The sequence below is a fragment of the Lissotriton helveticus genome, chromosome 1_1 (genome assembly GCF_964261635.1).
Source record: "Lissotriton helveticus chromosome 1_1, aLisHel1.1, whole genome shotgun sequence".
Classification (NCBI taxonomy): domain Eukaryota; kingdom Metazoa; phylum Chordata; class Amphibia; order Caudata; family Salamandridae; genus Lissotriton; species Lissotriton helveticus.
The window spans coordinates 1460581494-1460607803 of NC_136057.1; the positions used below are offsets into that span (position 1 = coordinate 1460581494).

The 26310-nt window shown below is 49.1% G+C and overlaps 1 protein-coding gene across 5 annotated transcripts in view; it reads left to right on the top strand.

The window, feature by feature from the left end:
* The window catches only part of LOC144827899 (breast cancer anti-estrogen resistance protein 3 homolog), a 167561-nt gene that overhangs the window by 126928 nt on the left and 14323 nt on the right, over positions 1-26310 (top strand). For all 5 annotated transcript variants that reach the window (XM_078686064.1, XM_078686078.1, XM_078686071.1 and 2 more), the window contains exons 5-6: positions 17854-18467; positions 25211-25326. In XM_078686064.1, coding sequence (XP_078542190.1) covers positions 17854-18467; positions 25211-25326 — 730 coding nt within the window. The remainder of the gene's footprint in view (positions 1-17853; positions 18468-25210; positions 25327-26310) is intronic.

The window sequence follows — 26310 nt, forward strand, 5'->3', positions numbered from 1 at the left end:
CATGATTCAGTGGGGGTCCACTGAAGTCACAAGGTTAAGAACTGCAGCTCTACCTCACTCAACTCTACACCACTCTACTCTACTCTGCACCAATACACTCTGTGCCGCAGAACTCTGCATTACTCCACCCTACGCCACTGCACTCTACCCCACTCTACTCTACTCTGCACCACCCCACTCTGCACCACTGTACTCTAGGACCGCTACACTCTACTATGCAACACTGTAATCTACACCACTTCATTGTACGATGCTGCATTGTTATAGACCGGTGAATTCTATGCTGCTGCACTCTACGTCACTTTACTCTGCAAAACTCTTCTCCAATGCATTCTGCACCAGTCTACTCTACTCTACGTCACTCCACTATATGATAAGCTACGCAACACCACTCTATGCCACTCCGATACACGACACTCTGCAACTCCACTCTATGACACTCTACTACACTCTTTGCCATTCCACTCTATGACACTTTGTGACACTCTTCTCTATGCCACTAACCTTTAACCTTGCTTAACAGCAGCCACGCTGGTGTACAACATGGCTAAAATACATTGGCAAAACCAGTAGCTCTTGCAAAGGTGACACCTATTGGCTTAGCCAATCTTTCTTTTTGTTGATGTAGTAGTTCTCCCAAAATTGAACAGGGCCTTGTCACACCCATACATGCGAACATTTTCAAACAGGAAAGTGGTAGAGCTTGACAAAAAATCAGGGGAATTTTCTTTATCCCACTACAATTTTAGGCAGAAGACAGCTAAAATAAAGCCATTTTGGCTTCAAGAATCATGAGTCTCAAGCCTAGATCGTGTCTGGTGGCATGTATGCACACCTTCATAGACATTTTTTAATTTTAAATGTTTTCATACACCTATACTGCCTCTCATATAAACCGCAAATTAAAATACAGAGCGCTCACTATATGAAAATTCTTAGCATGTGATGGCAGTTTTACTTTTGTCACTAAACCTTTGACATTGATGATAGCGCAGGTCTTGATATATAAGAAATTATGAAAACTGATCAAATATATGTAATAAACGTATATCAAGTTTCATATTTAAATGTACACAAGCTCTACAAATGCACTGAAGGGGAGATGTAGGCAGCAGCCCAGCCTAAATATGGAAAATAGATCATTCCTATGAGGTGAACTAGAACTTAGCTGCGCTCAGCTGTTGTGCCCCTTTCTGGTGGGAGGGATTCCTGTGCCCTTCTGTGCTGCTGAAGTGCTCTACATGCAGATGTGCGTCACATCTGGATGGCAGAGTCTAGTTGTTATCACCAGGAGTAAGATGGTAAGACTGAGGGCTCAACTTGACCACCAAATATGTGTCTCACTCATGATGAGTGAGACTTAAAGTCTTCGAAAATATTTTTTGCTTTTGAAAGCAAGGGCGATAGAGTGCAATATGCTCTGCGCCACTATTTGGAAAGTGGTTACAGTGCAATAATATAACCTTACAGCCCAACGTAACGGGCTCTACCGACCATTTGGCGAGGGCCTTTAACAAGGGAGCAGGCCTTTAATGTCCGGTAGAGCCTGCCTTGGATAGCTCTATGGGTATTAGAACATTCCGCCCCTAGAGGGCAGAATGTTCTAATTTGTAAAAATAAAAGCATCTCGGATCCGGAGGGGGTTCAAATCCCCTCAGGCTCCGAGAGGTCTTTGTTCACAGCAACAGCTGTGAACTGAAAAAAACATTGGAATGTTGCTCTCCGGGCTTCTACCAGCCAGTAGAAGCCCGGAGCACTCCATTGTCTACAATGGAGCGCGCAACATTTCAATGTTCTAATCTTTTTTAGAGCATAAGCTTCAAACAGGCATGGTCAGTGCATACTTTACCTCCTTCCACCTCCTGCCACTAACTCTTTGTTTTCCTGAACAAAGAATGACAGGGCACGTGGTTCCCTGATTGAGGGGGTCTTTGCGGGGCAACAGTTCGCTTCAGGGGCCCAGTACATTATTCCTGTGAGTTGTTTTCCCTGATCCACTTTACAAATAGTGCTTCTGAGTTCCAGGTGTCATCTCCTCAAGTGCCACTCATAGGGTTCCTTGTTTCAGTGCTTCCCTTTCTGGTGCACAGCAGGTGTGCTGTCACAGCATAGGCAGTATTTATTGGTAGACATGGAGCATGGCCACCATTCATTCCTTTTTAGGTCGGTTTGCTAACTACATCTTGGGGACATTTGGAAAGCTTCCCTGGGAATGCATTCAGCCCATTGCTTACCATTGGTTCTGTGGTTTGTAACTAACATTTGGTTGCTTTCTATTTGCTGGCACTGTTTGTTTTAGGCTTTTCAGCTTGAGTTCATCCCGTCCTTTGCCCAAACCCTATTTACTGTATTCTTCCACCAGTACTGGATTTCTGTAAACAGGCCTTTAAATCTTGTTCTTATTTTGTCACATTTGCTGTGCATTCAAAGACAGTGGTCAAACGTCAGGCTCTGTCTTCCAGGGAGCTTGGTGTTTATTTTTCTTTCTCTGACTTCAAAGGGAGAGGATTTATGTGACAATCATGCTGCCTACAGGGGGAGTGCTTCAGGAAGGCTGTACGATGTTAATTTTCTTCTAGCTCAATACAGAATTTAAATGTCTGTAAATTAACTGATCAGATATTTCAGACTATATCAATATTACAAAAGCACACATGAAGCACATTTTTGGGTGAATGTGAAGTGTTGTGGAAACAAATATTTTGATACTATCAAAGTAAACCAATACAGTAGGTGATGACATTTCCACACATTATCATTTGTGCCTGGTATACTTTTATCAGGAAAACTGCATGTCTGTGCAAATGTAATGGTAATTTCGATTGAAGAATTGTTGTCTGTAATGGCAGTGTGCTACCACTCCATGCATACACCACTCTACTCTGCACCACTCCACACTATGCCACTCCACACAACTCTACACTGTCACTGCAATCCATTCTATGTCACTTATGTCTACGCCTCTCTATTCTACACCACTCTACTCTATACTAATGCACTCTACCCCACACTACTCTACTATGCACCACTGCACACTTTGCCACTGCACTCTACACCACTGCACTCTGCGCCACTCCACTCTATGCCACTCCACTCTATGCCACTCTCCTCTGCAACACTGCATTTAATGCCAATGCACTCTACGTTGTACCACTCCACTCTACACCAGTGCACTCAATGCCAGTCCACTCTATGCCACTCTACGCCACTGCACTCAGCGCCATTGCACTCAGCCTCACTCTGTGCCACTCCACTCTACTTGGCTCCACTGCATCTTACTGTACACCACTGCGCACTACTCTGTGTAACTCAGCTCTGTTCTCCATCACTGTACACTTGTCTGCATCACTGCACTCTGCGCCAATGCACTCAAAACCAATGCACTCTACGCTACTGCACTCTACGCCAGTCTACTCTGCACCACTGCACTCTAAGCCACTATACTCTACAACACTTATACCACTGTACTCTATGCCATTGCACACTACATCACTGCACTCTACTCTACTCCACTCTATTCTACTTTGCACCACTGTACTCTATGACACTGCTCTCTATGCCACTCTACTCTGCACAACTCTACGCCACTGCACTCCACGACAGTCTACTCTGCAATTCTGCCATTGCACTCTCTGCTACTGCAGTCCACATTGTGCCACTCTACTGTACCCTGCACTACTCTACGCCACTACCCTCTATGCCACTCTACTCTAAACTACTGTACTTTACGCCAGTGCACTACACACCACTTTACTCAAAACCAGTGCATTCTACTCCAGCTACTCTGCACCACTGCACCTTACGCCACTAAACTCTACAACACTCTACGTCACTGCACGCTAAGCCACTCTATTCTACTTTGTGTCACTCTACTCTGCGCGAATCTACTCTTTTCCACTGCATTCTACGACACTCTACTCTGCAAGACTGCAGTCTCCCTCACTGAACTCAACTCCACTCAACTCTGTATCACTGCACTTTAAGCTACTACACGCTATGCCACTGCACACTACACCACTCTACACCATTGCAGTCTGTCACTTCACTTCACTCCACACTGTATTCTACTCTGCACCACTGTACTTAATGCCACTGCTCTCTGCACCACATTACTCTACTCTGTGCCACTCTACGACACCGCACCTACGACACTACAGAGCAAGACCTCACTCTCAACCGGTGAACTGAATGCCACTCTATTCTGCTCCACTGCACTCTACGCCACTTCACACTATGTCACTCTACACCACGGGTAGTCATAGTAAGGCCCGCTGTGAGAAGTTGGCCTGATGTATGATGTCTCCAATTCTGGGGGCACCTTATATCAGTCCAAACAATCCCTTATGGTGGTGGTTGTAAGTCAACCTTAAAGACAAGCTATCCTAGAGGTAGCATGGACTAAACAGCCTAAAGGCTTAACTCAAGAGGACATGTGAAGCCAGCTGTTTTACCATATGCACTCCTGTAATATCAAATGAAAGGACACCACTCAAGTTATATATTATAAAAATATATGTATTTATTCTCAGAATAATCCCCACTACTCTTTATGAGCAATGAAGCACAAGCGTTTAAACAATAGCACAATATAACATATAAAGTTGCACAGTTATGGATGAGGCCGGTGGCCACTCAAACCATATATCAATAAAGTGGTATAACAATCACGAATCGATCAGTGGTAAGGCCTAGGGCCTTGGTAATCGCTGGGACTACACTGGACTAACAGCAGTTAGGACGGGAGTAGCCCGCGGGATTCGGGTGCAGTGCAGAAAGCACACGCATGCACCAATGCAAAGTCAATGGTGCGTAAAAGTTATCGAGTTACAGTTTTAAGAGTCTTCCGACTGGACTAGAAGGACAAAACTTTAGGCTTAGACACTAGAGGTGTAAACCACTACAGGAGCACCGGCGTTCAAGAGTTACCTCACCCACAGGAAGCGGGTGCACAGGTGCAAAGATGTGTCGGGTTTTGTCTCGCAGTTCTATGGTGCCTGGAGATGAAAATGCTGCAGGCGTCCAGAAGAGAAGTGTCCGGTGTGATCCAAGGGTGGATCGAAGATGTAGAGTGCCTGAAAGCAGAGGGGACAGAGTCTGGGTCACTAGCCAGTGACCAGGAAGGAACCAGGAAGGAACCAGGCGATGTCGGGCGCAATCAGGTGCTTGTCGTGAAGCTTATCTCCGCCTCCACGGGTCTCAGCTCTGCAGGGACTGTGGATCGGGCTGTTAGAAGGCAGGCACGCTGGGTCTTGTCGATCTCTGTCGCTCGAGTTCCGGCGGGAACTGCAACAAAGCAAACGTCGAGGTGCTGGATGGTGCCTGTTTGCACAGGGTGGTCACTCCTTGACCACAAGGGAGATTCTTCAGTCTTCTACATCGAGTAGGATGTCGAAGGGTCCAGAGTTTCGTTTCATAAGTTTCAGTCAGGATAATCTGATGTGCATCTGCACAGCTCCTACCTTTATTCCAAATCAAGGGGCTGGATTACCTGCTAGGTCCCTCCTATGGGTGGGATCCAGGAAGGGGGTGGTTACACCCCTTTCCCTTTGTCCAGCTTCGCGCCAAGACTGGGGCTGGAGTGCCCCAGAACCGGTTTGGCTGGCATTTGCTTGGGGACACCTTGTGCGCCCCAGGCAGTGTCTAGTTTCTTTCAACCCTCCCTGCTACAATCCACTATCTCCTGTCTGGGGTGGTGTGACACCTCCCTGTGACAGGAAACCCTTTGTCCAGGCGTCCTCTGCCAAGTTTCGGTCAGCAGCAGGAGGTCAGACATGTGTCTGTGGCAGCAGCATCCATTTTGTGATGCGGGGGCTCTGGTTAGGATTAACCACGTTTTCAGTAAAGTAACATGTCTTCTCCCTCTAGAAGGGTGGAATGCTACCCTCGTCGCCAGAACTGGCGAGGGGGTAGTATTACAAAGTGTATGACACCAAACACGACATGTTTTGATAAAGCCAAACCAAAGTTAGCAATAACCGCGAGGATTATAATGCACTTAAGAGTATATGGTATGGCAGTATCACTGGAACAGCTGCACGGAAATGGTTCCGACCTCTGCAGACAGGCTCAGCTCATGCTAGAGCACCATCTCCCATAAAACCAAGCACTCTGCCTCCAGGATTGTTAAGGCCTGCCATAGGAGTGACTTATAGGTATATATGTGTCCAGATATAGGTTTAGATATAGGTACTATATCTAAGCAAGGGGTGATTACACCACCTTGCCCCATCTGAGGGATCAGCCAGTTGTGTCGATTTAAGTACCAGCCAGGGGTGGCAAAAGATATGCTGCAGCCCCTGGTAGGCCTTGGATGCACCTATGCCCTGAGCACCTATAGTGCATGGTACAGGGGCTGACAAGGTGTCCAGTACCAAATTGGTGTTGTACCTATAGTACATGTCTGTGAATTTAGAGAGAGAACAGCAGGCTGTGGGTCTGATTAGCAGGCCCACAGCCACATTAAGTCGAAAACCAGTGAAGCAAAAAGCAAAAATTGGGGTGACCATAGGATAGCAGACCCTACTCTCCTACACAACCCCCCCCCCCAAACGCAGGGACATTAAACTTAACCTTGACCAGATAAGTCTTCATGTTCTAAGTGGAAGTACCTGGAGAGACCATCTGCATTACCATGGTCAGTCTCTGGGCGGTGCTCCACTGTAAAGTCAATCCCCTGTAGGGAAATGGACCACCTGAGTAGTTTGGGGTTTTCACCCTTCATCTGATTGAGCCACAAGAGGGGCTTATGGTCTGTCTGAATTAGGAAGTGAGTACCAAACAAGTATGGCCTCAACTTCTTCAGGGCCCAAACCACAGCAAAGGCTTCCCTCTCAATGGCTGACCAACGTTTCTCTCTGGGGGTCAGCCTTCTGCTAATAAAAGCAATGGGCTGGTCTTGACCATCTACATTAAGTTGTGAAAGCACAGCTCCCACCCCCAACTCAGAAGCATCTGTTTGAACAAATAACAGTTTGGAGTAGTCAGGACTCTTAAGGATTGGTGCAGAGCACATGGCTTTCTTCAGGTCATCAAATGCCCTTTGACAGCTAACTGTCCACTGAACCTTTTTGGGCATCTTCTTGCATGTCAGTTCATTCAATGGTGTCACAATGGACTCATAGTTCTTTACAAATTTCCTGTAATACCCAGTCAGGCCCAAGAAGGCTCTGACTTGTGTCTGGGTAGTTGGAGGAGCCCAGTCCTGTATGGCCTGGATCTTGCTCTCCAATGGTTGAACTTGGCCCCCACCTACTAGGTGGCCCAAGTACACAACCTTGCTCTGCCCTATCTGGCACTTGGTAGCCTTGATAGTCAGGCCTGCCTTTTGCAGGGCCTCCAGAACCTTCTTCAGGTGGATCAGGCGATCCTCCCAGGTAGAGCTAAAGACAGCAATATCATCTAGATATGCTGCACAAAAGTCATCCAACCCAGAAAGGACTTGATTCACCAATCTTTGGAAGGTGGCAGGTGCATTCTTCAAACCAAAGGGCATCACCACAAACTGATAATGTCCACTGGGGGTAGAGAATGCTGTTTTGGCTTTAGACTCCTCAGCTAACCTGATTTGCCAATAGCCAGCTGTCAAGTCAAATGTGCTCAGATATTTGGCAGAAACCAATTTATCAATGAGCTCATCTGCCCTTGGAATGGGATTAGCATCTGTCCTAGTGACAGCATTGAGACCTCTATAGTCCACACAAAATCTCATTTCTCTCTTTCCATCTTTGGTATGAGGTTTTGGCACAAGGACTACTGGGCTGGCCCAGGGGCTCTCTGATGGCTCAATCACTCCAAGTTCTAACATTTTCTGCACCTCAGCCTTTATACAATCCCTGACATGGTCAGGTTGCCTGTAGATTTTATTCTTCACAGGCAGACTGTCACCAGTATCCACCACATGGGTGCACCAGTTAGTTTGACTGGGTGTAAGAGTAAACATGTGTCTATGGGCTTGCAACACCTGTCTGCAGTCCATCTGTTGTTGGTCAGTGAGGCTGCCTGCCAAGGCTACACCTTCTACTGAGCCATCATCAGGGTTGTGGGAAAGCAGGTCTGGGAGAGAGTCACTCTCTTCCTCCTGTTCCCCATCTGTAGCCATGAGTAAACCCATGTCTTCCCTGTACACAAATGCTTTCAATCTGTTCACATGGAGCACCCTGTGGGGGCTCCTAGGGGTGCCAAGGTCCACCAAGTAGGTGACCTCTCCCTTCTTTTCAATTATGGTGTGGGGTCCAGACCATTTGTCTTGGAGGGCTGCTGGGGCCACTGGCTCCAACACCCACACCTTCTGCCCTGGCTGGTACTCAGTCAGAACAGCCTTTTGGTCATGCCAAGCTTTCTGTAATTCTTGGCTGGCCTCCAGGTTTTTGGATGCTTTCTCTATGTACTCAGCCATCCTGGAGCGGAGACCAAGCACATAGTCCACAATATCAAGTTTAGGCTTTTTGAGAGGTAACTCCCATCCTTCCTTCACAAGACACAATGGACCCCTCACAGGGTGGCCAAACAAAAGTTCAAAAGGGCTGTAGCCAACCCCCTTCTGTGGGACCTCTCTGTAAGCAAAGAGTAAGCAGGGTAAAAGGATATCCATCTACGCCTGAGCTTTTCAGGTAATCCTTTTATCATTCCCTTTAGGGTCTTGTTGAATCTCTCCACAAGCCCATTGCACTGAGGATGATCGGGTGTGGTGAACTTGTAGTTCACTCCACACAACTTCCACATTGCCTTTAAGTACCCAGACATAAAGTTGGTACCTCTGTCTGAAAGTACCTCCTTTGGAAAGCCCACTCTGGAGAAAACTCCAAGTAGGGCCCTTGCCACAAAAGGAGCTGTTGTGGTCCTCAGAGGAATTGCCTCTGGGTACCTGGTGGCATGATCCACTACCACCAGGATAAATCTGTGCCCAGATGCTGTTTGGGGATCCATTGGTCCAACAATGTCAATCCCTACTCTCTCAAAGGGCACCCCCACCACAGGTAGAGGTATAAGGGGGGCCTTTGTGGTGCCACCCGATTTGCCACTGGCTTGGCAGGTGACACAGGAGCGACAAAACTCCTTGGCATCTTCTGACATATGAGGCCAGTGAAAGTGAGGGACAAGCCTGTCCCAAGTCTTGGTCTGGCCTAAGTGTCCTGCAAGGGGAATATCATGGGCCAAGGTTAGAAGGAAGCCCCTAAATTGCAGAGGTATGACCAACCTCCTGGTAGCACCAGGCTTGGGGTCTCTAGCCTCTGAATAAAGGAGCCCATCATCCCAATACACTTTATGGGTACCTTGAGCATTCCCAGCAGCCTCAGCAGCAGCTTGCTGTCTGAGGGGTTCAAGAGAAGGGCAAGTTAATTGAGCCTGCCCCAGATCTGCCATTGAGGGTCCCCCTGTCCCAAGAAACTCAACCTGATCAGGTTCAAGCTCTTCTGGGACAGTCTCCTCTTGGATCTCAGAATCACCCTCCTGTGAGGTCTGATCCTCAACCTGGGGCAAGTGGGAAGGCACTGCCTTGACCCTCTTGCTCTTTCTCTTGGGTTGTGGTTGGTCTATAGTTTCAAGATCCACCACAGGTTCAGGTAGGCACTTCTTGGCCTGGGACCTGGTTACAGCAAGGACATGTGCTGAAATCCCTAGCATTTCTGCATGAGTCCTGTACTCCACTTCTGACCATAAGGATTCCTCAAGATCATTGCCCAAAAGACAGTCAACTGGGAGGTCTGCACTAACAACAACTTTCTTGAGGCCAGTTACCCTTCCCCAGGAGAAGTTAACAACAGCCACACTATGTGTAGTAGTGGCATTGCTAGCATTGGTCACTAGGTAGTTCTCACCTAGTATCATCTGTTCAGGGTCCACAAAGTTAGGTGTCACCATAGTGACACTGGCACAAGTGTCCCTGTAGGCCTGAGCCAGTTTCTCATTAATCAAAGGCGTCTGCCTGTACTTGCCCAAAGTATTAGGACTTGTAGTAGAGGACGTAGCTATGTCCCCCTCACAGATCAGAATCGCCTGAGTAGGGGTTCTGACTAAGCCAGACTCCATCTCAGGTCCCAGGGCTAACCCTACTATCCCCTTGGTTTGTGCACTACCACTGCTAACTGTACTAGGGGGTGCAGGTGCCTTAGGGGCTGCAGTGGTAGGAACTGGGTTTCTCTTAGTGCATTCACTTCCCCAATGAGAAGTGGACTTACAAGTATTGCACCAAGGTTTCTTTGGGCCATCATTCTTCTTTTTCTTGTTACCATTCTGGGAACCACCCTCCTTATTACTATTTTGGGGGCCTGTAGAAGACTTCTGGTCTTTTTCTTTCTTATCTCCACCCTTCTGGTCTGCTTTCTTCTGATCACCACCTTGGTTCTGGGTTTTCTGCTTAACCCTTATTCTGACCAATTTGTCTACCTTCTTACCCAATTCTTGGGGAGAGGTCAGATCTGAGTCAACAAGGTGTTGATGCAATTGCTGGTTCTGACAGTTATTAAGGATCTGCTCTCTCATTATAAGATTGTACAATCCTGTATAGTCTGAGACTTTACTTCCCTGCAACCAACCCTCCAGAGCCTTAGTGGCACAATCAACAAAATCAGTCCAGTCTTGAGTCTGTGCTTTTTGGGTGTCTCTGAACAACAACCTGTATTGCTCAGTGGTTAGGCCAAACCCTTCAACAAGAGCACTCTTCAAGACAGAGTAGTTTTTAGCATCCTCAGGTCTAACAGTGAGGAGCTTATCTCTCCCTTTCTCAGAAAAGGAGAGCCACAAGATTGCTGCCCACTGATCTTGAGGGACCTGCTGTACCATGCAGGCCCTCTCCAGAGCAGTTATCCATGTGTGGGTATCATCCCCATCTCTGTAGGTGGGCACAATCCTACTCAGGTTTCTATGATCATAGGACCTGTCTTTATCCTTAGGGATAATGCTGCCACCAGTGGGTGTCTCCCCACACAATTTCTGTTCTCTTGCAAAAGCAAGCTTAGCTTGGGCCAGGGCTACTTCCTCCCTCTCTATTTGGAGTCTAACAGCTCTCATCCTGGCCTTATGTTCTTTCCTCTGGGGGGAAGTCATTCCCCTCAGAGATTCTCTTGAGGCACTAGAAATGTGAGAATCCCTGGAAGGAGTTCTCTCTCTTCTATTGCCTGGGAGAATTCGGCTATTGGGTCTGGAGAAGTGGTTCCCTTATCCATTCCCATGTAGGACCAAGTTGGCTTGGCTAAGCCTTACCACTGGTACCTGGTTTCCCCTCTGATCCTGATCTGACTCTTCACCTTCTGATTCAGGGTCTGCCTCCTCACTTTCTACTTCTGTGGAGGTGTTCTCAGTCTCTGGGGGGATCACTCCTTCTCCTGACCCTGAGGGAACTACTCTAGCTTTCTCAAGATCATCCTTCTCCAGGATGGCTATCAGGATGGGAATTGTAGGGTTGTGACCCTTTTTCAGCTTCCTTGCAGTGCACAAGGCACTCAAGTCCCTATGGCTGAATTTGTCATAGTCTGAGGTTGCCTGTGGAGGATCAACCACCACAGGTAGAGAGCTCTGAGCTTCACCTGTGCCAGACATGACTCTAGTGAGGTGTAAGTGATGCACTTACCTACACTAAGTGTTTTCCTACTGTACCTTGCTAGTGAGTTGTAGTCAGGGTGTGCTAAGCCCTTCTACCTACAACTACTAAGTTCAGTAGAACTTAAATATGCTAAGCTTTGTTTATATGTACCTATGGTACTTAATGTGATCTTTCAATTTGATAAAAGATTGCAAAGGTAAAACAACAGCAAGCTCAAATCCGTACCGCTGCTCACCAATGTGAGAAGTTGGCTTGATGTATGATGTCTCCAATTCTGGGGACACCTTATATCAGTCCAAACAATCCCTTATGGTGGTGGTTGTAAGTCAACCTTAAAGACAAGCTATCCTAGAGGTAGCATGGACTAAGCAGCCTAAAGGCTTAACTCAAGAGGACATGTGAAGCCAGCTGTTTTACCATATGCAATCCTGTAATATCAAATGAAAGGACACCACACAAGTTATATATTATAAAAATATATGTATTTATTCTCAGAATAATCCCCACTACTCTTTATGAGCAATGAAGCACAAGCGTTTAAACAATAGCACAATATAACATATAAAGTTGCACAGTTATGGATGAAGCCGTTGGCCACTCAAACCATATATCAATAAAGTGGTATAACAATCACTAATCGATCAGTGGTAAGGCCTAGGGCCTTGGGAATCGCTGGGACTGCACTGGACTACAGCAGTTAGGACGGGAGTAGCCCGCGGGATCCAGGTGCAGTGCAGAAAGCACACGCATGCACCAATGCAAAGTCAATGGTGCGTAAAAGTTATTGAGTTACAGTTTTAAGAGTCTTCCGACTGGACTAGAATGACAAAACTTTAGACTTAGACACTAGAGGTGTAAACCACTACAGGAGCACTGGCGTTCAAGAGTTACCTCACCCACAGGAAGTGGGTGCACAGGTGCAAAGATGTGTCGGGTTTCGTCACGCAGTTCTATGGTGCCTGGAGATGAAGATGCTGCAGGCGTCCAGAAGAGAAGTGTCCGGTGTGATCCAAGGGTGGATCGAAGATGTAGAGTGCCTGAAAGCAGAGGGGACAGAGTCTGGGTCACTAGCCAGTGACCAGGAAGGAACCAGGAAGGAACCAGGCGATGTCGGGCGCAATCAGGTGCTTGTCGTGAAGCTTATCTCCGCTGCCACGTGGACTCTGGGGCACCGAGGATGTCCTGGAGTGAATCACGAGCTGTCCCACAAAGGCTCTCGCTGTCGGCGGTGTCGGCTTCAAGATCGGAGTCAACAGGCCTTGGCAAAGGCAACCCACTCAGGATTCGAAGATCGCTTCTTACTTGGACCAGCAAGGTCTGAGCGGGTGCTCCTTTTCAGGGGAGCGAGGGCCAGTCTGGAGCAACCAGAATAGCAGAGCAAATTCAAAGGTGCGTCAGTACTGGGGCCACTAGCCAACGGGCAAGCGACCGGACCAACGCGTCGAGCAGGAAAATGCAAAAGAGCCCCACGCAGCACTCATTGAGTGTGGAGGGGTGAGCTTCGGTGCTAAAGCTGCTCGGGGCTGGAGTTTCTCAAACTACAATGCACAGCTTTGAGGGAGCCTTGGATGCTGCACGGTCAGCGCTTCGTGGTTTTTCCAAGATGGCCGGCCCCACGCTTCAGGTCGCCTCCACGGGTCTCAGCTCTGCAGGGACTGTGGATCGGGCTGTTGGAAGGCAGGCACGCTGGGTCTTGTCGATCTCTGTCGCTCGAGTTCCGGCGGGAACTGCAACAAAGCAAACGTCGAGGTGCTGGATGGTGCCTGTTTGCACAAGGTGGTCACTCCTTGAGCACATGGGAGATTCTTCAGTCTTCTACGTCGAGTAGGATGTCGAAGGGTCCAGAGTTTCGTTTCATAAGTTTCAGTCAGGATAATCTGATGTGCATCTGCACAGCTCCTACCTTTATTCCAAATCAAGGGGCTGGATTACCTGCTAGGTCCCTCCTATGGGTGTGACCCAGGAAGGGGTGGTTACACCCCTTTCCCTTTGTCTAGCTTCGCGCCAAGACCGGGGCTGGAGTGCCCCAGAACCGGTTTGGCTGGCATTTGATTGGGGACACCTTGTGCGCCCCAGGCAGTGTCTAGTTTCTTTCAACCCTCCCTGCTACAATCCACTATCTCCTGTCTGGGGTGGTGTGACACCTCCCTGTGACAGGAAACCCTTTGTCCAGGCGTCCTCTGCCAAGTTTCGGTCAGCAGCAGGAGGTCAGACATGTGTCTGTGGCAGCAGCATCCATTTTGTGATGCGGGGGCTCTGGTTAGGATTAACCGCGTTTTCAGTAAAGTAACATGTCTTCTCCCTCTAGAAGGGTGGAATGCTACCCCCGTCGCCAGAACTGGCGAGGGGGTAGTATTCCAAAGTATATGACACCAAACACGACATGTTTTGATAAAGCCAAACCAAAGTTAGCAATAACCTCGAGGATTATAATGCACTTAAGAGTATATGGTATGGCAGTATCACTGGAACAGCTGCACGGAAATGGTTCTGACCTCTGCAGACAGGCTCAGCTCATGCTAGAGCACCATCTCACATAAAACCAAGCACTCTGCCTCCAGGATTGTTAAGGCCTGCCATAGGAGTGACTTATAGGTATATATGTGTCCAGATATAGGTTTAGATATAGGTATACTATATCTAAGCAAGGGGTGATTACACCACCTTGCCCCAGCTGAGGGATCAGCCAGTTGTGTCGATTTAAGTACCAGCCAGGGGTGCAAAAGATATGCTGCAGCCCCTGGTAGGCCTTTGATGCACCTATGCCCTGAGCACCTATAGTGCATGGTACAGGGGCTGACAAGGTGTCCAGTACCAAATTGGTGTTGTACCTATAGTACATGTCTGTGAATTTAGAGAGAGAACAGCAGGCTGTGGGTCTGATTAGCAGGCCCACAGCCACATTAAGTCGAAAACCAGTGAAGCAAAAAGCAAAAATTGGGGTGACCATAGGATAGCAGACCCTACTCTTCTACACCCGCCGGCCGACAACGGCCCGGCAAGCCTTTCTTGGTGGCCCGCGGACCTTGCAGACATTGTACCTGTGCTTTAAAAACATAAACTAAAGAGTGTCAGCAAACACCGCTGCAGCAGCGCGGACTCCGAGACACTCTGCTCTATGGGGGCCGGGCGATTCACCAAAAAGCCGCATTAACAAGTAAATTGTCTTTTAAAGACCTGTGAAGTACTCCGGTGCGGCTGTGTGTGTGCCCGGGAAGCTGGGGTGAGTTGACAGAGGGTGACACACAGAGGATGACAGACAGAGGGAGGAAGACAGAGGGAGGGAGACAGAGGGAGGGAGACGGAGGGAGGGAAACAGGAAGGGAGACAGAGGGAGGGAGACAGACAGAGGGAGACAAAGAGAGAGGGAGACAGAGAGGGAGACAGAGAGAGGGAGACAGGGAGCGATAGAGGGAGGGAGACAGGGAGGGGGGCGACAGAGGGAAGGGGACAGACAGAGGGAGGGAGACAGATAGAGGGAGGGAGACAGACAGAGAGAGACAGACAGAGGGCGGAAGAGGGAGGGAGACAGAGAGAGAGGGAACAGAGGGAGACAGAGAGAGAGAGGGAAACAGAGAGAGGGAGACAGAGAGAGAGGGAGACAGAGGGAGGGAGACAGAGGCAGGCAGAGGGAGACAGAGGGAGGGAGTCCGGGGGAGACCGATGGAGGGAGAGGGAGACAGAGAGAGAGGGAGACAAAGGGAGTGGGAGACAGAGGGAGGGAGACAGAGGGAGACAGATAGAGGGAGGCAGACAGAGGGAAGAGGGACAGAGGGAGACGGAGGGAGAGAGAGATAGAGAGAGGGAGGGAGGGAGACAGAGAGAGAGAGAGGGAGGGAGACAGATACAGATAGAGGCAGCGACAGGGGCAGGCAGAGCCAGACAGAGACGGAGAGGGAGACCGAGGGAGGGAGACAGGGGCAGACAGATACAGGGACAGACAGACAGATAGAGGCAGGGACAGGGACAGAGAGATAGAGGCAGACACTGAGACAGACAGAGACAGAGAGGCAGAGAAGGAGATGGAGAGGGGGAGGGAGACTGAGGCAGACAGAGGGAGAGAGAGAGAGGAAGACCGACAGAGGGTGACAGGTAGACAGAGGGAGGGAGACAGAGAAAGAAGGAGACAGGGAGAGGGAGACAGACAGAGGGAGACAGACGGAGGGAGGGAGACTGAGAGAGAGAGACAGACAGAGTGAGTGAGACAGAGGGAGAAAAAGGGAGACAGAGAGAGAGAGAGGGAGGGAGAAAAAGAGGGAGAGACAGAGAGAGAGAGAGAGAGAGAGAGAGAGAGAGAGAGGGGGAAGAGGGAGAGAGAGAGAGAGAGAGAGAGGGGGACAGAGAGAGGGAGGGAGACAGACAGAGAGAGAGAGAGGAGGGCTAGAGAGAGAGAAATATGTTTGTATGCCGGGTCTGGTGGCTCAGTGGACGAAGGCGTCCGCTGCAATGGCCTGTGTTCAACCTCATGGTAACAGTTTTTTTTTTGCTCTAGACCCGCCACCCTCCCCCATTGACCCCTCCCCCACTGGTGCGGTCCTCGGCCACAAACCACACTGTAAATTTGACCCAGAGAGAAAGTTTGTCAGTACCCATGCTCTACACCCTTGCGCTCTACTTCACTGCACTCTATGCCACTCTATTCTGCTCTACACCACTCTACTCTGCACCACTCTACTCTCCAGCACTGCACTCTATGCCACTGCACTCTACCCCACTGCACTCTAGTTTGCACCACTCAACCCTACGTCACTCTACTGCACTCCATGCCAATACACTGTACGCCACTACACTCTGCATCACTCCACGTCTCTCCGCTGCACTGTACGCCGCTCTGCTGTACACCTCTACACTCTACCCTGCACCATTCCACTCTGGCCTAAACCACTCTACTGCACACCACTTCACTCTAATCTGAAATAATGTACGCTATGCCACTGCACTCTACGCCATTGCAATCTACTCTGCAACACTCTACTCTACGCCACTGCATTCTATGCCAATGCACGCTACACCACTTTACTCAAAACCAATGTACTCAATGCCGCTGCACTCTACGCTAATCTACTCTGCACCACTGTACTTTACGCCTCTTCACTCTAGGCCACTCTACTCCACTCTACGATACTCCACTCTGACGCTCCACTCCATTAAACTCTACTCCTCTCTGACACTCCACTCTATAACAATACTCTACTCCACTCTTCGCCTCTCTACAACACTACTCCACTCTACGATGCTCTATGCAACTCCCTCTAAGTAACTCCATGCCACTTTTCTCCTCTGAATTCTATGACACTTCTTCACTCTACTACACTCCATGCCACCCCACTCGACAACAATCTACTCTGCTCTATGCCACTCTACTATACAACACACTCCTCCACTCTACGCAACACCCACTACGCCACTCCACTCTGCTCTACACCACTCTAGAACACTCTATGCCACCCCACTCTAAGACCCTCTACTCCACTCAACTCTACGCTCTTCTACTCTACAACACTGTACTCCCTCCATGACACTCCACAACACTCTACACCGCTCTGCGCCATTCCACACCACTTGATAACAGTCCATGCTACTCCACTTTACAACACTCCACTCCATGCCACTCTCCTCAATGCCACTAACTTTTAGTCACACTGAACAGCAACCATGCTGGTGTACAACATGGCTAAAACATATTGGCAAAGTCAATAGCTCTTGCATAGGTGAGACCTATTGCTTCTGACAGTGCTGGAGCATTGTGTTATTGTGGTTCTCTTGCATTATTGCACCGGTCTGCTGCTCGAAATAGCTAGTTGAGTCTGATGGTTGGATACTCAGTAACATTCACATTGAGTAAGACATCTGGCCAACATCGGTATTCTTCCTTCAACTGGTGTCTTGCCCAGATAGGGTCATTTGAAATGCAGTGCCCATGACAAGAGGGATTCCTGGTGATGTTGGCCCCTGCCTTTAACCCAGTTATTATTCACCTAGCATTGACCACCCTTGATTTCACTATTCTTTACTGCCATCCGTATTATACATGAATCTCTACTGCTGCACTTCTCCAACATGGGCTATTTTCTGTCGCCTTCCTACTACATTGTTTACTTTTGCCACCTCTGCCCTACACTATATTCTACACTGTTCTCTGCTTCTGACCTTTCCCATGACACACATGACACAGCTACTTGACACAAAACTACTACTGTCTAGTGACGTTCCCCCATCAACCTATGAGCAAACACTTTATATTTTCCCTGTAGGCCTGTTATTTTGTAGCTGCACATGCTCTTTTATAACTCATATCCCCTCTCTTGCAGGTACTTCTGAGTCCGCCCTCAGTCCTGAACACCGGACACCCCCTCCTCCATCTCCTGTCTTCCGAACTGGCAGCGACCCCGTGCTGAGAGCCAATTCCTCCCGCCGCAGTGTCAGGCTTGAATCTACAGAGGGAACGGCCCAGTGGGGGTCAGACGGGCAGCTTCACGCTAAGCCTCCCCCCAAGCCCTTACGAGCGCCATCAATTCTCCTGCCGGATCCACCTGAGGACCTGGGACCAGACGCCACCTACTGCGAACTAGTGCCGCGCGCCCCTGCAGTCCCTCCAAGCTACGTTGACCGCGTGCTCGCAGAGGAGAAGTGGAAGGCACGGGCACGTGCTACAGAGACCACCTTCGGCTTCCTGGACAGTGTTGTTGTGGTTTCTCCCCTGTCTCCTTGCGTGGAAGAGGAGACCCCACATGCTGAGGGGGATGAGTTTGTACCACCAGAGATTGAGACAACGTCTTGTTTCCAACCAAAGACCTTTTCCTCTCTGATGCTCCCATCCGACAACAAGCCTCTGGACGCTGGAGTGCTGAAGCGTTTGAAGAAGATTCTTGTGGAGAGCGACGGTCGAAAGACTGCCCAGCACATCCTGCAGGTGGATTGCCAGGTGAGTGCACAATGAGCAAGCCATCCTTGCAGACACTGCTGGTTGAATGCACAATGCGAAGTGTTATCTGTTGGGACGCTGTAGGTCGCCTGCCAGGTGACTTTGCCGCAGGGGCCTCTTTTGGAGACTACCATCCAGACAAGAAGGGTTGACTGCCAGAATAGAGCATCCTGAACAGCTGCCACTATGTACATTATGCTTGTTGACTGCCATGTGAGCTCGCTCTGGGCAAAATGGATGTGTGACTGAAATGTATATCCCACTGGCAGATTTCCAGAGCACTACACCCTACAGGGCTCAAGGTTGGTGGGTGACAATCTCACAGAACATGCACGTCAACTGCAATTATATAGCTGAACGGTGGAGAATATGGTAACCTGTGTCCCTTTGTCCCATTTGGGTACCTGTCCGGTTATTGGCCTAGCGCTCCGTACTGTATTTGTGCCCATCATATTTCCTTTTGTTCCCCTACACATCATGCCTCATCTGTGCTCCGTCTGTGCCCCAACAGGTACTCGTCCTGCCTCACTGTGACCCAAAATGACATTTTCTGTGCCCCACTGCATTGTTTGCTCTGCAATGTGCAGTGGGTGTAGCCCCTGTGTAGATGGTGTTTTAATACGTTTTTCTTGTCCTGTATGTTTCCCCAGGCATGCCCTTTCGGTGCCCCTCACAACCATTCAACACAGTCTGCTATTAAACACATCCCTCCCCTTCAGCATCCCAAACACTATTCCTGCACTATGTGTGATTGAAAACACACTCACTTCCTGTCTGTACTTTACAAATACACATACATATGCATATCCTCCTTTGTCTGTGCATCATTCACTCCTCCCCTACAAGTGCCCCCAACCACACCCAGTTACTTCTGTACCAAAACACAACCTGCCTTCACTGTTCTTGAAACACAAGCACTCACTCACCTTTGCCCCAATGCACCTTGCCTCAGCAGACACACACCCTTTCCTTTATGTGCCAAGACTTCATGTAGGAGCACACTCACAGTGGCCCAGATTTTCTAAATCTTTGCACCAGGTTTGCATCATGAAAGTGACGCAGACTGATGCAAAATGTTGAATTTGGATCAAGGTTCGGATTTCTAACACTGTGCCCCGGGTTTGCTTTACAGAAGTGAAGCAAAGTGCACAAAATGTTGAATTGCGATATAGTTATCTGAAAGAGACACGTTAGTGATAGATTACTTACCTTAGAATATCCCCAGGCATCAGACTGGATCCGGAAAGTTTTCATCAGCAGTACCCCTGCGTATCGGAAGGTGGTGTTTTTGAGGCTCCGCGTCCGTCGCTGGCGTCGTACGCACGAGATGACGTCACGGAGACTACTTAGGCACCACCCATGCGCATTGACGTCAGTTCTTTCTTTTTCCGCGCCAGCAATTGCAGATCCGGTTAGAGCACGTACCCTAGTCACTTTTTGACTAAACTTTTGGGACTTTTTGTCTTCTATTTTGGAGTCTTTTTTCTCCTGGGGCCACGTAGGGATGTCTGCGGGGCCTGTCGTCGTACGATGTCGGGGGCAGACCCCAATGGCGTCTGTCTCTACTGTCTGAAGTGCGACCATGACTCCCGGTCATGTTCCGCCTATCTGACCATGGCTCTGAAGGCCTTATGGGAGCGGTCCCATAATCTGCTGGAGGCCCAGCAGACACATCCGCGCCGTTCGAGGTCCAGGGGTCGATCGAGGGACCGTCCGCGGAGCCATCACTGTCGCTCCTCGGGGTCGGAGTCTTCACACTCGGAATCGGGTAAGAGACATCATAAGAAGAAGTCGAAGAAGCATGTACACTCTCAGACGTCCCCCCGTCGGTCTCCGGACCCGGACGAGGGGGCCGGGGGTACCACCCCCGTGGCTCCTTTGGCACCTGTGAGTCCCGCGGCCTACCCACCTTATCCGGGTCCGTCGGCGACTCATGCCCAGGTGCAAGATTTTCTTGTTGCCATGGACCGCCTTTTCAGGCCTCGGGCTCCTGACGGTGCGCCTTCGGGCTCACGGCCCCAGCTGAGGGCCCTCCCTTGCCAGCTCTGGCCCCGGTGCTGCAAAGTTCCCCCTGGCGGCTCCGGTGCCACATGGTCCTCCATGCATGACAATTGCAGTGGTGGTGCACGAATCGCGATTGGGTCAATGGCAGATCCCTCTCCCTTCCCCAACCGTCCCTCCTGGGATGGGGTGGCCACTTGAGAGAGGCGGCGATCAGAGGACTCTGGTCTCTGGCGGAGTCCCGGCTCCATATCCACATTTGGAGCTTCGAGTGATTTAACTTGCACTGAAAGTATTCCTTCTCTCTGTCCGGAGCAGTGTAGTGCAGGTGTTCACGGTCAACACCACCGCCATGTGGTACTACAACAAACAGGGTGGGGTGGGGTCGTGGACCCTATGTCAAGAGACTCTGCGCCTCTGGACATGGTTGGAACATCAAGGCATTTCCAGGGCAGACGAACTCAGCCACCGGTGCATGATGGATCACGAATGGCGTCTGAACTCGGAAATGGCGCAAGGTCTCTTTCTGCAGTGGGGAGAGCCTTGGTTAGATCTATTCGCCACCGAAGAGAATGCACAATGTCATCAGTTCTGCGCGTTGGAATCGCCAAGGCGGCACTCGCTAGGCAACCCTTTTCGTCACGAGTGGAGCTGTGGTCTGTTGTACACCTTTCCGCCTATACCACTTCTACCCAGAGTGCTGAAGAAGATTCTGCTCGACCGGGTCCAAGTCATCCTTGTGGCTCCGGATTGGGCATGACGATACTGGTATCCGGAGCTACTCAGCATGGCGATCGATCCCCCGATACGACTGCCTCTTCGGGAGGATCTTCTGTCGCAGCAGCAGGGGACTGTCCTCCACCCGAACCTGTCCAGCCTCAACCTCCATGTGAGGGGATTGAGCGGCGACAGTTGACAGCTTTCGACCTTCCTCCCGAAGTCTTTGATATCATTCTGGCAGCCAGAAGTCCCTCCACTAAGACAGTATACACCTGCAGGTGGAACAAGTTTGTGGCATGGTGCACAGCAAAGGCTGTGGATCCCCTTTCTGCACCTTTTTCTGAGGTCCTTCTGTTCCTTCTCTCTTTGGCCCAGCAGGGCTCTGCTCTGGGCACTATCAAAGGTCATCTTTAGGCCATCTCTGCCTTTCTACGGCTTCCAGATCAGCCTTCTTTTTTTAAGTCCCCAGTTGTTAATCGTTTCCTCAAAAGCATTACGCACACGTTTCCTCCTTTGCCCTTCATAATGCCTCAATTGGACTTAAATCTTGTCTTGACCTATCTGATGTACGCCCCCTTTGAGCCCCTTCATAACTGTCCCTTACATCTTCTCACTCTAAAGACAGCCTTCCTGGTGGCTATCACCTCTGCCAGAAGAGTGAGTGAGCTCCAGGCTCTTTCTTCTAAACCTCCTTTTTTTTCTGTTCATCCGGACAAGGTGGTTTTACGGACTCGTCCTTCTTTCTTGCCAAAGGTTGTCACGCCCTTTCACATTGGGCAGGTGATCACTTTGCCCACCTTCTTTTCGCCTCCGCATCCTTCAAAAGAGGAAGAGAGGCTCCACCGTCTGGACCCAAAACGTGCGCTCTCGTTCTATCTGAAGCGCACACAACAGTTCCGGGTGGATGACCAACTTTCTGTTGGCTACGTGGGCGCCAAACAAGGTCGGGCCGTGCACAAGCCTACCATCTCTCAGTGGGTCATTCTGTGCATCAAAGCATGTTACTCGTTGGCTAAGAAGGCGCCCCCATTCTACAAGGGCAACAGCAGCCACTACTGCCTTAGGACGTGGAGTTCCCTTGCAGGACATTTGTGAGGCAGCTACATGGGCCTCGCTGAACACATTTACCAATATGTTGACTTGACAGTCAAGTCCGTAGAGACGGCTTCTTTGGCCGTTCTGTTCTCCGTGTCTTTCTGGTGTAATCTTGTTCGCAGACCCACCACCGGGTTGGTATTGCTGGGGTATCTATTCTAAGGTAAGGAATCTATCACTAATGTGTCCCTTTCAGATGCACAAGTTACTACTTGTGTAACGATATATCTGTAAGAGATATTAGTTAGTGATAGCTTCCTTACTGCCCCACCCATCCTCCCCGATCTGCTAACTGATTTCTAGGGTTAAGGTCATCTCTTTCAGGGCCCTAGTTTCATGGCACCAGTGGTCAGTTTCTTGCATGGCTCTGCGTTCCTGGTGCGGAAAGTCGTGTACAGAACTGACGTCTGCGCGCATGGGTGGCGCCTAAGTAGTCTCCGTGACATCATCTTAGCTCCTACGACGCCAGCAATGGATGCGGAGCCGCTCAACGCCACCTTCCGAAGTGCAGGGGTACTGCTGATGAAAACTTTCCGGATCCAGTCTGACGCCTGGGTTTATTCTAAGGTAAGGAATCTATCACTAACTGATGTCTCTTACAGACATATCGTTACACAAGTAGCAACCTGTGCTTCAATGCAAAAGTTGTTTCAAGCTGCAAAGTAGCCCTTAAGTAATGCAAAGTAGCGCTGTGTGCTGCTTTGTGCTACTTTGGGTCAGGGGGGCAGACAGTGGGGTACATGGAAATTTTCATGCATTGAACCATGGTTTTTGATGCAAAGACCTACCTACTAAATAGGTGGGCAGAGTTTTGTATTAAAAATGTACGCCTCTTTGAGTTTTCTTTTCTCAAAACATTTACAAGTTTGCATGTGTGCTGTAATGCATAGCACACATACAAATGTGTACATTTTTTACAAACAATATCTAAGCATAGTGTTTTGTAGTGGAAGGGTACCTTTCCACACAAAACCTGTGCTAGACATTACCATAGTGCAGGGATATGTACGTCACACAGGGCAGCATAAAGTGCACCAACTCAGGGCTAGAATACATCACCATAACTTTGTAGATATGGCACTGTTATGCTCTCTCCCTTTCTTTGGTTGCTGTGCCACTTTGTAGGAAAAATTAGTACATTTGTCCCAGAGTGTTTACAGATGCCTATTGCAGCTACATAATATATGCTTGCTGCAGAAAACCTAGAGCGGGGAGTTCTCATGCTATTGCACCATAGTTCACTCATGAGTTCCAGTCACACTTTTTCTAATTTAGACCAAGACAGGAACTCATTAAGGTGGCAATTCAGACTTTGCGTGGCCTTTCAAGTTCGACGGTTCCGTCCTGCCTCACGCATGCTTGTCAGGTTTTGTCTGTGACCCTTAGGACTGATGGGGCACACCTAAGCCTGCATCTCCGAGCAGTGACCTTATTGTCCCAGACCAGGTTTATCCAACAAGTAGCTTGTGAGTTATTGGTAGCTCTCCGGCTTCCTGTTAGCAGCTCTCCTGTGTGCAGCTCAGCCTATAAAATAGGAAGTGTGTGCTTGAGTGAATTAATCTATGAGATGTTTAGAGAAAAATGGTTGATTTCCGTGATATATTTAAAGTTGACATTTAAGTGATAATTCATTTGTCTTTGGGAGAATGTTTTACGTTTGTACTAGGGGCATTGCAGTTATGGCTGTTATGTATTACCCACGAAGAGGCATTCCAAATTGACAAATCCTTTTTTACATTACTTTTTGCAACTCTGCCTGATGCACTGAGGTGACCACTGCTGATAATGTTGCATATGTCGGCCACTAATGTAAGCTTGCCTGGTGTGGTCTCTCTTACAGTAGTAATTATATTAGTAGCTTGCCATTCTTTTTACTGAACATAAGTATTTCTTATTAATGAAAGGTTGGAGAACCCTGTCCCAGATCTTTCTTTTCTGTTTTCGACCTCTCTTCGCCCTGGTTATCCTGTCTAGGTCTCATAGACCTGCCTCTCTTAGGCTTGGTCTTGTTCTCTGCCTCTGTAACGCCTCTATTTGGTCTCCTAGGGGCATATTACCGAGGAGTGCGTTGGAAAACACACAACGCACATTCCCGTATCTCCGGCTATCGCCAGATTTCATCGCCTTTTTAGCGCGCAATTATCAATGCCCATCAGGCAGGCGAATAGAAATCCGGCGATAGTCGGCGATATGGCACATTAGCGCATGAAAACAAACGTTGTTTTCACGCGCTAATGTGGGCCTTGATAATATGGGGGGGTGGATTCAGCTTTATGATCCACACCCCCATGTTATCAATGCCTAACGCCTAGTCAGAGCAGGTGTTGGGAGACCTGCGATAAATGAGTTTATCGCAGGTCTTTTCCTCCCATCGCCTTCCTTGGTAATAGGGTGTTCCCACCTCCAACCACCATATTTTTCATGTGGTTGGACGTGGAAATGCCCACTTTGCATGTCATTAGCGATGTTTATCGCCGACATGCAAAGTGGGCTTGGGGCAGGCTTTAAAATGCCCTTGTTAATAGGGCTCTAGCAGTATCGCCGCTTTCTCGGCGCAATTCGCTGAGCAAGCGGCGATACCTGCCCTTGGTAATATGCCCCCTAGTGCCATCTAATCTCTCTTAAACCTGTGTAGGCTCACCCTGGCTTGGTTCAGCTCTTCTAGCCCTGTCCTGTGTGTGTGCAGACTCTCCCAGGCCTGGTTCATCTCTGTGGGTTTGGCTTGGCTCTTCTAACTCTACCAGGACCTGTCTAGGCCAGTCTCAGCTTTCGTAAGCCGATTTCACGACTCCCAGGTCTTTCACAGCTCTTTCAGACCGTCTCGCCTCCCTCTGTCCATCTCAGCTCTCTCACGTTTCTGAGGTCATGGTTGGGGCACAGTCAAACTTCCCTGGGAGCGTGGATACTTATGTGTGCGATTATTGCAGGTTCTCAGAATCCGAGGAGTCTCGCGAGAGCAGCAGAAGAGGATGGGCGTCGCCTCAGGCCTAGAACTGATAACCCTGCCCTATGGAAGCCAGCTGAGAAAAGACCTGCTAGAGAGGTGAAGCCTTATCTCTTTCCCTCTGCTGTTAGAGAGAAGTCCTGTCCCTCTCTCTGTCACTCTCCTCCACAGAGATGCAGCCATACCTGTCTGCTCTTCTATCCCATTCCCAGCTGATAAGGCACTTTCTGTCTGCCCTCATCCTTCCTGCTGGAAAGGGGAAGGCCTGTCTCTGTCCTTCTGTCTCTGCTGCTAGATCTTAGCAGACTGGTCTCTTTTCCCTCTGTCCATGCTTCCAGACAGCTGGCACCACCCCTGTCTATTGCTTCAGCCTTCTTGCAAAAGGACTGCCTGTCTTTCTCCCCCTTGGGTGCTCTAGATGTGAAATCCTGTGTCTCACTGTAGAGGCATCCACACGGGAGCCGGAGGAAGCCACAAAACATAAGGATGCCAATGTCACTGGGGGCAGATGCATAATCTCCTCCCTGAAAAATTAGATCTTACCACCCATGACAGTGGAGAAGGGAGAGGCCATATTCCTAGTTACAATTAGTAATAATATTAGGTTGTATGACGTTACAACGCATGCTTTTACCACGCATGCTGTTACAATGCGGTTTTTACATCGCATACCATTACAACGCATAGCGCTTTTGGGTGCTGGATAGTGAATAGTTTAATTTACTATTCCAACTCCAGTCCCCGTGGACACTAGGGAAGGTTATTGGATAGTAAATTAACCTATTCCCTATCCTAGAGCGTCCCCCAGCGCAATGCGTTGTAATGGTTTGCGTTGTAATGACCGCGTTGTAATGGTAGTGCGTTGTAAAAGTTTCGTTGTAAGTGATGTTTCCCATAATATTAATGTAAAAAGAGAGACAAGGCTGATCTATGTATTCTAATGTTTGAATATTTCAAATTGTGAGTTTTTAAATTGTGAGTTTTAAATAACTGTATAATAAAGAGTACTACTAAGTATGAGTTTGGGGACCGGTAGCAGATGAAGGGGGTATTTCTAAGCTCCCAATTTAAGAACTGGGAAGA